Below are 12,105 nucleotides of genomic sequence, written 5' to 3'. Positions count from 1 at the left end.
TCCACACATCTTAAAGTTGCCGTATTTGGAAAACACAGCTGTAGAGGAAAGTCTGAGGAAGTCATGGAAGTTATATATATAATGTGAAATATATATATTTCACATGTATATAAAAGGTAAAGGAGTCTGTGGATTTTACTCTGCTAGTCGTTGCCGACTATATGGCCTGTGTGTATAAATACCATCCCATATAGTTGGCAACGAGTATGACACACGCACACAAAATTATTTCATTAATTCATTCCAAGTCTGTAGCCACCCAGCTGAACCAACTGACTCTTGTATATATACACTCCTGTCCTTCCGTTTGCAGCGAAGGCTCATCCCGGCCAACCAGTTTTACACTAACATGCGACTCCACCTAAGCATCCTTTTACCCGAAAGGTCAACCTCGCTTTCTCCCCTCCTCTCCTGTCAGGCAAGCCCGCTAGAGGTCGCCCGTGAGCTCAACCACACACAACCATCCGGCTCTCGCTCGCTGCGCCAAAACGACGGCATCGCTGGGCGGGGTAAAGGCGGTGACGAGGCAAAGGGGCGTGGCCCGGAAGTCCACGGGGCACTTGGGGAGCCCCCGATATGGCCGGCGTCTTCGACATCGACCTGGAAACGGAGGAAGGGAGCGACGGGGAGGAGCCTGAACTGGGGGCCTTGGTGAGGCGGGATGGAAGATGATAGAGGAAAAAGGGGTGGGTCCAGCCAGAGGAGAAGGGAAAAAGGGCGCAGGAGCCCAGCGCACAGTTCCTAAGGACTTCAGTGGGGGTGACTCCCGAGTGGGACAGGGTTGGTGTGGGCAGACCTCGTTTATCCCCCGTGTTGCTGCTGCTCCTGATCATCTGCTCTGTGTCTCCCTCCACCCCGCTTGTCTCTTTTAGGAAGTGGACCCCGATTTTCGTAGCAGTAGCTCAGAGTAAGTACCTTGCCAGCTCTAGGTTGTTTTGCTTCTTGGTGTCATCCCAGTCTGCCTTTGGGCGGAATTCTCCTGGGTTTCTTAGGTGGTGGATGCACCCACACACTATTGGAAAATAGGTTGGCAAGAAAGGGTGAAATTGTCGTGTCCCCCCCTCCAGTATGGTGTCAACAGCTACTTCTTCCATTCTTTTAAAATGGCTTCTTCTAACTTGCTCACCATGTGAGCAGGGCAACAATTCCCATCATCCCCATACAGAATACTGTAGGGCTGGAGACAGTGGGACCTATCCTTGATCAAAGACAATCCACTGGGGAAAGAACTGCAGAATGCAAATTGTGTCAACCTAACATGTGATGAGATGTTTAGGTGCTGCATAAGCAAAGTGACGTCTCAGCATTTTGAGAGCGGAGATGTAAACATTTCAAGGGGACATGAAATGTCCTTGTTTCACTACAAATTGGCCCGGTTAAATTCCTGATGACAGCGATAAAGTCTGTTCCTTTGCTTCCCTGACTGTAAATTATCAGAACAAATCAAAGTGTCTGCCTTGCTGACTCAGAGACTGAGACCCCACTAATTCAGCATTGAGCTCCTAAAACTGTCATCTGCAGTAGTTCAAAGTCTGTGGGAGATACTCAGATCACAGCATGATGGTGGTGATGGCATAAGTATTTTGCATTTACAGTGGATTTCTAGCTGTTTCAACAAATGCATTCCTATTCCTTTATTGGGCATTTTGGCATCTGAACCAATCACCGCCACTGCCACCACCACCATTGTAGAATAGAGAACTGAATGGTCATCACAGTCTGTGCTAAAAGCAATTTTTGGAAAGCCAATCTATTCACTGACCCTAGAGTGTCTGGGAGTGTTATAAAATGGTGAATGTAGGCAAAGATGGCTTAATCTTAATGAAAAAACACTCGTGCAAATTGAGGCATCTAGTTTCCACTTAAGCATCCAGATAGTCAGTTTTGTGTAGTGATTTAAAAAACTGGGAGAGTTGAGTTCTAGTCCTCCTATAGGCATGAAAAACCAACTAGGTGGCTTCAATTAACATTCTAATATTATTTTATCTGTTCATTTATAGCTCTGTAGATTGAACAAAACAAGCAGAATTTGCTTGCCACTTTGTGACTGACAGAGATCATGGTTTTGGTATAGATACTAGCAACCATAATTCCCCATGGGAATGTCACATTTAGCACAATGGTATCTGGAGTATTCTATAGTATCACATAGCTATAATAAATTTCCTTGATTTCTTTTTGGCTTTGATACTGATATAAATTAATATCAGTATCTTCCCCAATACTGTGCACATCCCATATCACTTTATGGGGTCCTTGGCTCTCTACTAATAGCTGCAGGAATAGGCAGATATAGATAACTTTCTTTTCTTTGAATTTTAATTTATCCTAAGGTTCAGACTTGTACTTTCATAAAAGGCACAATGCAGTTTTGCTGCTACCTCTTCATCTTCTCTTCTTTTGATTTTCAAAAATTGGACCCTCCTCATTTCTGGAAAGTCTCACACTTTTGCCTCGCTCTTCATTTATATGTTGTTGGGTTTTTGGGAGGCAGAGCGATATAGGATTAATCTCTTTCTTGTCTCCACAGTTTTGTGCCAGGTTATTATGAGGAAATTGAAATATCTGAAAGCAGCGTCAACAATGGCCCAGAACGCATTGGGCCCCACTGCTTTGAGCTACTACGTGTTTTGGGAAAGGGTGGTTATGGCAAGGTGAGAAATTCCTGAAGAGTGAGTATGTCGGCAGAGGGTTCAATCCTCAACCAACTGGGAGAAAAAAATCCTTTCTAGTAGAAGAGCATAGTAGTTACATTAGCCTAGAATCTTGGGAAATAAATGTATTTGTTTCTGTATGGAAGAGCATTCATCTTGGAACTGCATATCCAGAGTCTGAAATGGTGCAGTTTAGACTGGTTTGTCTCTTTGGGAGAAGTAAGCTACTGCATTGTGAGAAACCATGCTGACTATCAGTGGAGAGCTGATGAAAACCTTCGTAAAAGCCTTTAATTAATCAGAAGGCACTGCTATTAAAGCTTTCTAATCAGGAGTGTGAGAATATTATTCTGGATTGCCTTCACCCCATGCTGTTTAATGGTCTTGCTTGTTTTTAGGTGTTTTTTTTTAAGAGAGGCTGAGTGCACAATGTTAAAGAGTAGGGAAACCCAATGTTTGTGTTATTGGTATCTGATTTTCATAAAAGAGAAGACAGTTCTCTTTCCTCGCTCTTTCCTCTGCCGGATAGCTGTGTTCCTCACTTGAATATTTTGCTTACTGCTTCCGTTTGTGTTTTAGGTGTTTCAAGTGCGGAAAGTACAAGGCACACATTCTGGGAAAATCTTTGCCATGAAAGTGTTAAAGAAAGTAAGTATCTATCTATCTACAGCTCTGTGTGCCTTGTTAAATATCTTTGTGAGACCATAATTCTCTCTGAATATCTCCTCCAGGCCAAGATTGCCTGTAATGCCAAGGACACAGCACACACAAAGGCTGAGAGAAATATTCTGGAGGCCATCAAACACCCATTCATAGTAGACCTCATCTATGCTTTCCAGACTGGTGGCAAGCTCTACCTCATCCTGGAATGTCTCAGTGGTATGGAAACGAAGCTTCACGGAAAGGAAACAATTGCAGTGGATTTGGCCAAAAACCTGGGACCTGATTCTTCTTCTGTGGTAGATTTTAGAGGTTGGGTCAGACGTTGCTGGAGAAGACTGATGATATCTCTTTGTGCTTTGCTTCATAGGAGGGGAACTCTTCATGCAGCTGGAACGGGAAGGCATCTTCCTGGAGGACACAGCCTGGTTAGTGAAAATGCTACCTAAGCTGAACTGGAATAGCCATGAAGATTGGTGTTCACCTTAGGTTTTGTCTCCTTACAAAGGAGGTACCATGGCCGGAAGTAAGGTGACAATGGAGGCAACTGGAAATCTTAGAGTAGAGTAAATCTCTCTGTACCTTGCAGTCATTCAGAAACATCCACTGAGTCCTATCAAGGGATCCTATTCAAAGTGATTCAATTCCGCTTAGCTAAGGATGGGAAGACAGGCATGGGTCATTTCAGACATTTTTTACAGGATGCTTTATGGATAAAGTCAATTTTATTTGGTTAGATCTGGGTGCTATCTAGCCAAAGACAGCAATGGTGAGATCTAGCAATATTTTTCTGAATTCCTGTGAGCACATATAACCAGAAGTGGCTCTAGTGCAGTGGTTCTCAATCTGTGGGTCGGGACCCCTTTGGGGGTCGAACGACCCTTTCACAGGGGTTGCCTAAGACCATCAGAAAACACATATTTTCGATGGTCTTAGGAACCGAGATACCAATTTTATGGTTGAGGGTCACCACAATATGAAGAACTGTATTAAAGGGTCGCGGCATTGGGAAGGTTGAGAACCACTGCTCTAGTGCTTTTTAGACAGATTTTTCACCTGGCCTTTTTCAAGTGGCCTGATGGGATGTGTATGTGGCTGGATATGGGAAGTAGTTAATGCTTTTCTAAAAGATGGCGCAGTGCCATCCACCATAGCAATGTGATCATGTACTTTTTAAGAGACTATCTCTTGATCCAGTTGTATTGGACAATGTTTATACAATTTCCATTTTTGGAAACTATTGTGGAGTGGTGTTGGCAAGTTAGCTACAGGTGGATTATCTGGATCCCTTGAAGTCAGACTTCAGGTCTAGATATGGCATGTAAACAGCATTGGTGCTTTAGTGGATAATCTTCATGGCAACACCCTGGTCTTATTACATCTCTTGTCCTTAAGAGCTTGATGAGTTTGCTGCTATTTAGTGGTTGATTTCAGTCAACATGTGGGATGTTGCTTCCAAGACAGGTTCCGCAAAACTGAGTCTTCTTGTTAGTCAACATTTATACATAACCACAAGGAGAGGCCATCTGCCAGTTCATTGAAAGGTATCCTTGGTATGCTGATGAGACTCAATTCTTCCTTGCTATTCCTGGCTATAAGTGGCTATGGGTGAGGAGGTTATATCAAATAAATGTATGTAGATAATTTCTGCTGCATTTTGAAATGTACAAACAGTTGTTTTCAGATATGTAAAACATATCAGTTTTCAGATATGTAAAAGCAGTGTCCAAGTGCCAAGTGAGGAAGGCCGGGAGAAGTTGACTAATGAAAGAAGGTCCCTATTTAAATATATGGACAAATTTCCGCCTCCCTTCTCAGATTGCCCAGTCTCATAATTGCATGTGGCAGTTTGTGTTCTCCTACTGATTCTTCTGTAAATGCCCCCATCCTTTAATTAGAAGTTAGAGCTAGAAGTGGGAAGATAGGAGGAAATAAAGTGCAGATAAGCTTAAAATATTGAATTCCTGCAAAACACCACCTCCTTGAACATGCAGAATGTGTTCAAAAAAGATTTTAGGATTGTTAATCTCTGTTGTTTAAAATACTAGACGCCATTTGATCCTTCCTGTTTTCCCAAGTGGAAAGTAGATATTTTCATCTGAGTTCGAAAGTGCCAAATTTCATCTCAAGGTCTTTTTCTGACAGCTGAGTTCCTCAATTCTATAAATGGCTTAAAGTTGAAGACACCCCCCCCCCCCGAATCATTTCAGTGAAATCAGACTCTCACCACCAGCTTTCATTATGGGTTGTTGACCCCTCACAGATAAAGGAGGAAGCACCTTCTGAGAGCTATATGGATTGATTGTGGTTAGGCTGTTGATCAGATCCCTTTTGTGTTCTGCCAGTTTCTATCTGAGTGAGATCATCCTGGCTCTTGGCCATCTCCACTTTAACGGCATCATTTACCGGGATCTTAAGCCAGAGAACATAATGCTAAACAGCCAAGGTAGGGAAAGCTTCCTTGTTTACAGAGGGAAGTGTGGGAGGATGCATAATAATTTGAATGTCATCTGTACTACTCTGTGATCCCAACCGGGACTGTAACAGGACTTTGACATTCCAATTTCTTCTGCAGGGCACATTAAACTGACAGACTTCGGGCTTTGCAAGGAATCCATCCATGATGGTGCTGTCACCCACACCTTTTGTGGCACTATAGAATACATGTAGGTGATGAAGGCTCATGAGCACCTGTAGGGTACCTGTTCTGGATTAGTTTCAATTTGAGGTTAACTGGTTTAATCATTATGCGCTGATTTCTTTCTCTGCCCTCAATTCCAGGGCCCCAGAAATATTGATGCGCAGTGGCCACAATCGGGCTGTTGACTGGTGGAGCCTTGGTACCCTGATGTATGACATGCTCACAGGATCGGCAAGTCTGGCTTGTGCTGCTTTTGGAGGCAGGCAGAGGATGCAGTGGTGGGGAGGGAGGGAAGGAAGAATCGCCAATCAGTTGTTCTCACTGGATAACAGATAAACTATTGCAGAGATTCTCATGTTGAGGTCAGCTGGCTGTTGACAAAGGATAGTAGGAAGAATGCCCTATTATCCTAATCAACACACTACACAGTTTCTGACAAAAAGGCAACTAGTACAAGCAGTACTAGATCTGCCAACTAAACCATTAACAGGGCTACTGAAGTGATACTTGGCTGTCTTGCTATCTCTTTTACTTGGCCCAGGCAAAAACCCACTGGCTGGACCTAGGGACAATGCTTATATTTTTCTTTGAATTGGCTGCCAATTTCTTTTGTCTATCTGTTGTTTCCCCTTACTTTCTCTCCCAACCTCTGCCTACTCTACTATCTACTGTTCCTTGAGTTTTCAGGATCATTTATCTTAAGCCCTTTGTGTTAATGCAGCCTCCATTTACCGCTGAAAACCGCAAAAAGACAATTGACAAAATCCTGAAAGGCAAGTTGATGTTTCCGCCCTACTTGACTTCAGATGCTCGGGATCTGCTCAGGAAGGTATAACTGTATATCACATAAGATTGGGCTACACTGGTTGGAATTTTGAATCTTCTTATTATATTATTAATTATTATAAAATTAATAACTGGCTTCTCCTCCCGGGTATTTTACTGTCGTTGTCAAGCAGTCTTCCCAATCCAGTGTTCCTTTTTCCAACATAGCTAAGGGCCATGTTGACCACAGATGATAAGAATCAAAGTCCAGCCTATTTGAAAGGCATCAGGTTTACGAAGGTTGCTGCAAACTACCCAGAGATTTCAGTAATCAGCATAATAAATTAATAAAGAAGATTTCATTAATAAAGCCATAGGTTAACAATACCTGTATGAATTTCATCATTGAAAGCTAAGTTGGCTGGCTGATAAATCTATCCTCAAGGCATTCCATTCATATGTTCCTAGGAATATGTTTAGTGCATTGACATCCACCAAAGAGAAGATCTGTACTGGGCATTATATTGGATTTTAGAGGGAAGAGAAGCTTAACACATGATTGGTAAATGCCACCCTTCACAGAATGACGATTCAGAATACAGTGTGTACCTGAGCAGCTTCCTTCCTATCACATCTTTCAGTGCATGATTTGCCATTCTTTTTCTTAAATGTGGGTACTTGCAAGTGCCCAGAATGCAGTGGTCACCTTTTCCTGAACTCAGAGTAAACACAGCTGGTATTCTGTTTCCTTCTTTCCTATAAAAGTAAAGTTAGCTGCTGCTCTTTCCTTTTAGTGACCTATTTGTTTTATTACCCTCAGCTGAGAATGAGGAGGAAGCCCGGTCTCTCTCATCACCAATGCTCAGAAGAAGGAACCATTTACAGCACTAGAGTAGCCCTGCTCAGCTGATGTTCACCTACTTGCTCTATTTGGCCCAGGCTGAACAGAAAGAGGTAGCAGCCCAGTCGCCAAGCACATTGGATTACAAGTAGTCCTCACTTGCCGACTGCTTATTCAATGGCTCTTTGCAGTTATGACCCATCCTCAAAATTGCAGTCATCCCTGCAGTTACATGGTCACAATTTGAGCCACTTGGCAACTGGCCCACATTTTTAAAACAGGTGTAGCTCCTGTGGTCATGTGATTGCCCTTTGCGACCTTCACAGCTGGCTTCCCACAAGTAAAGTCAATGGGAAAGTCAGAAGTTGAAATCATGTGGTGTTGGGTTTAATAGTCGCAGCTTATTTTCTTCTGGACCACAGCCGGAACGGATGTCTTAAGTCAGATATTATTTTTTCACATAGTATGGAGTTTCCAGTCCCATCCAGAGTTGGTGAGTGAGGACTACCTGTACTGAATGGCGCTCAAAGGTGGACTACAAAGAAGGATGGGGAGCCTCATTTCAGTGGAATGCAGTGGTGCCAATGACTTGCTTCTCTTGCCAGAATAGGAATGGGGCCTTTACTGTGAGGGCAGGGCTGGGTGAGAACCTCTGTGTGGAAAGAGATCCAGCCAAGCCAGTTCTGTGGTGAATAACATCCTGAATCAGGATGAAATGGAGGTTATTGTGAAGCTGTCCCAATGGAAAGTTTTGTACTCTTTAAGTTCTCAAAGAATTATTTTTCCTTTTGGCATTATCCAAAGCAGTATTTCTTAAAACACACTTCTTTCCTTCCCTAGTTTCTCAAAAGGAACCCCAATCAACGAATCGGGGGTGGGCCAGGTGATGCTGGAGATGTGCAGGTAAAGTGGATTGGGGAGGGGCAGGTTTTCTTTGGATGAATCTTAAGAATTTGAAATTCTGAGGCGCTTTCTTCCCTTTTGACAAGCAAGTTAAATCTGAAGGTGATTTTGACTGTTGTAAGCATGGGGTTATCTTCTCGAAAGAAGGCAGGGTATCAGCACCTTGCACTGTTCTTTCTCTAAACCATAATTAAATGCTTAAAACAATTAAAGTTATTGCTTCCTTCAGCTGCAAGCTATGGGGTGGGGTGGGGGAGACGGAGAATTTTTTTGATATTACCATAGAAGTGAATATCAGTGCATTTTTAAGTGTAGAAGGTTCATAATTTTGTAGAAATTTGAGATTTGGAATATGAGAACTGTGAGGATTTTTCATGTGTTTTAGATAGTATTGAATTCTTTATTTTCTCTTTTTAGAAACATCCATTCTTCCGACAAGTTAACTGGGATGACTTGTTGGCCAGGAGAGTTGACCCACCATTCCGGCCATCTTTGGTAGAACCACATCATCTCAGTCCTTCCTATTATTGCCTTTTCTCTACTTTATGGTCTTCTCCCCGACTGTAATGGGCCTTCTCTTGGTCTTGATGTGCAGCTTATATAACAGTGATGGGTAGCCTTTTGGTCCATGTGTGCTGAAAGCATGTGCCCGTGTGCGACAGCACATGTGCGCATGCCCACACTCATAATGCAGTGCACGTGTGACACACCCGTGGGCCCCACCCTATGCACATGTGACACCCCCCCCCCGCACTACCCCAGCCACCCCGCACATGTGTGCTTGACGCCCCCTTCCCTGTGGCCCATTTTGGGCCTAGCAGGCCTCCCTGAAGCCTCCTGAGACCAAAAATGGGCTGTGGGGGGGTGCGCTACCCCCTGTGCATGCGCATGTACATGCGTCTCCCACGTGTGGCAGAGACCCGAAAATCAGCTGTAAATTGGGATTGCATTACTGTTTGTTGCCAGTATAGTTTTTGATGGAGCCATGACAAAGTTGCAGAAATGGAGTAGAATAGCTCAATTTAAGTTGCTTCCTTCTAATAAACTGCGGGTGGGTATATTTATTTATTGTGCAAAGAAAAGCCAAACAAGCTAATACCTGCCCACTTCACATGCTCCTTTGACTGTTTTACATCATCGTGCAGATCTTCATTACACTTTAATTTAAACATGTTCGATTCTACCCTCACTGTAGAATTCATTTATCTCCCTTTGGTAAGGACAACTGTATGATATCTAATCTCATTATACAGTATAGCTCCTTTACATCATGTGCTAACAACCCATACTTCTCCACAAAATTTCTGGAAAAAGAAAGGCCTTTCATTTGTGTAGATGTTAACATAGACTAGAATTCATCCATAATGAGAAAGGCTAAATGGTGATATGATGAGCTATCCAGAACATCTTTTTCCCTCCACAGCAATCAGAAGATGATGTCAGCCAATTTGATACCCGCTTCACTCGCCAGACACCTGTGGATAGTCCTGACGATGGCACACTCAGCGAAAGTGCCAATCAGGCTTTTTTGGTAAGGAATAACCAGCTGGAACTATAGTGAGAAGAAAGAGGAGGTAGCAAAATAATTTTTTACACTCCTATTATGAAGCAGTGGGCTGAGCCTTCTTCATCCCAGGTGCTCCTTTCCCTATGACTAACCTTTGGGGACCACATGCCAGCTGGGAATAAGACCAATGCAAAAATTCAGTGGTGACTCTCAACTTTTTGAAAAAAAGTCTTAGATTGCAACCATTTGCTGCTTTGAAAAAAGATTTCTTAAGAGCTGGCTTGAGATCCCAAAGGTGTTTTTTCAAAAGGCAACTAGTTCATAATGAAAGGAGCTGCTTGGATGAGAAGTGAAACATCTTCAAAGAAAACAAAGAAAGTCCAGTTGCCTTTTGAAAGGATAACCAGTACCTGGATGACTGAGAATCTCCATGGACACTGGTTTGGGACTTAACTCTTAACCCCCTTGCCAACTGCAGTCTTAAAGATGATCCTCTCCTAGCAAACAGGCAGATCAAAAATAAAAAGCATTTTAAAGCATATGTTTCATGCAAGGGAGTTGAAGGGAACCTAGGTGAATCCAGCAGGTGATTCTAACATTTGATGTAGAAATTAAATGGGGAACTTAGGCATTCCAGGTTATTGAACTACAACTTTCAGCAACCATTATTGGCCACATTAGCAGGAGTTGCTGAGAATTGTTGCTTGAAACATTAAGAAGGCCACAAATTCCTCACTGTTGATCAAAAGAAAGAACGAACATAATTGAACCCAGATCCTGAAATGAAATTATGACCATAGCAATACTGACCAGGTGTTCCTCCCTTAGGGATTTACCTACGTAGCTCCATCTGTGTTGGAAAGTATCAAGGAAGGGTTTTCCTTCCAACCCAAGTTGCGATCTCCACGGCGACTCAACAGCAGCCCCCGCACACCTGTCAGGTAAATCTGGAAACAGAGTTTGGAGAAAGTCTAGATCTTTGGGGCATGTTCCTCAAGGGGCTGACTGCAGGAAGGCTGTGGTGCCTACTGAGTCCTTGCTTCCCCATGGGAAATGCTGGCTCCAAGGGTATTGTTTGCTCTTCTGTCCAGATATCAGAGCCAGAAGCAAGACTTTAAATGACTTAACTCTAACCTGTGCTTGTTTTTGCAGCCCACTGAAGTTCTCACCCTTTGAGCCCTTCAAGCCAAGCACAACAGTAGAGTTAATGGAGCTGTCAGCAACTCCTCTTGGGCCTGTACTAGAAGTCACGGCTCCACTGCCCATCAAAACACCTTCAGGCACCAAAAAGAAGAAAGGCCGAGGACGGGCACGATAACTGGGGCAGCAAGGGAATCTCCGGATACGCATCATCAGGTGGAGCCCTGGAATGGGGCAGTGGGTGGACTAGTTTGTGTCTATGGGACTTCAAGCCCGACTTGAAGTCTCATTTTCCCTTTCACTTCACAGGGCCACCTTTGCTCCCAGCGAGAAAGGGATATCTGATGTTGGTGCTTCCTTGATTTCAGGACTAACTCAGCCATGGTGCTTTTAGTTCAATCTACAGTAAATCTCAGAGGGAAGATAATAATTAGGGATGCACTAAAGGAGCTGCAAAGAGCAGAATTCTGCCTTATTATCACCCTAGGAACATTTGTCTGAGTGCATCTTGAAATTTTGCAGAGAGGATAGTCAGAGGAAAAGCACATGCTCTGGCTTACATCGTGGCTGCTCTGGTTGAAAGCTCAGGACCTGCAAAGGAAACAAAGCAACTCTGAGAAAGTGGAAGGAGGGATCAGGCTGCTTCTTCTGGGTGAAGCTTCTTTATCTGTCTTCTTTTTCCACCATGTATCCATTTGCCAAAAATGACCCCTTCTTCAGTGGTGGTTGTTGCAAGATAAGTGCTCACCCAGGATTGCTGTTGACCGTCTCTGAAATACTGGTGTCCTTAGCCACAAATGAATCTTCGCAGATGGCACAATGTCTTGCCTGGCTCATATTCAGAAAAATGAGGGTTGTGCTGCATAGAAAAGTTGGTTGGTTTTAGGAATTGCTGCAGAGAGAAATACTAAGCAAAGAGAGCTAGGGTGTTTTGCTTTGTTTTTGCCAGCCCAATTACAAAATCAACTATTGATGTACAGCCACTGGTTCTCTG

At 43.4% G+C, this 12,105-nt stretch overlaps 1 protein-coding gene across 1 annotated transcript; it reads left to right on the top strand.

The window, feature by feature from the left end:
- Nucleotides 1-529: 529 nt before the first annotated feature.
- RPS6KB2 (ribosomal protein S6 kinase B2) lies at nucleotides 530-12,092 on the top strand. The gene is made up of 16 exons (XM_014053537.2): nucleotides 530-651; nucleotides 873-907; nucleotides 2,531-2,654; nucleotides 3,234-3,302; nucleotides 3,386-3,533; nucleotides 3,685-3,742; nucleotides 5,660-5,760; nucleotides 5,890-5,980; nucleotides 6,096-6,186; nucleotides 6,677-6,784; nucleotides 8,402-8,464; nucleotides 8,882-8,959; nucleotides 9,888-9,995; nucleotides 10,800-10,912; nucleotides 11,124-11,327; nucleotides 11,421-12,092. The coding sequence occupies exons 1-15, from the start codon at nucleotides 577-579 to the stop codon at nucleotides 11,287-11,289; spliced, it is 1,428 nt and encodes a 475-aa protein (XP_013909012.2). The 5' UTR covers nucleotides 530-576; the 3' UTR covers nucleotides 11,290-11,327; nucleotides 11,421-12,092.
- The last annotated feature ends 13 nt before the right edge of the window (nucleotides 12,093-12,105 follow it).

This window comes from Thamnophis sirtalis, unplaced genomic scaffold (assembly GCF_051295495.1).
Source record: "Thamnophis sirtalis isolate CommonGarterSnake01/CBP01778 unplaced genomic scaffold, rThaSir2_p1.2 scaffold_1, whole genome shotgun sequence".
Lineage (NCBI taxonomy): Eukaryota > Metazoa > Chordata > Lepidosauria > Squamata > Natricidae > Thamnophis > Thamnophis sirtalis.
This window is presented reverse-complemented; position numbering and strand designations above follow the sequence as displayed.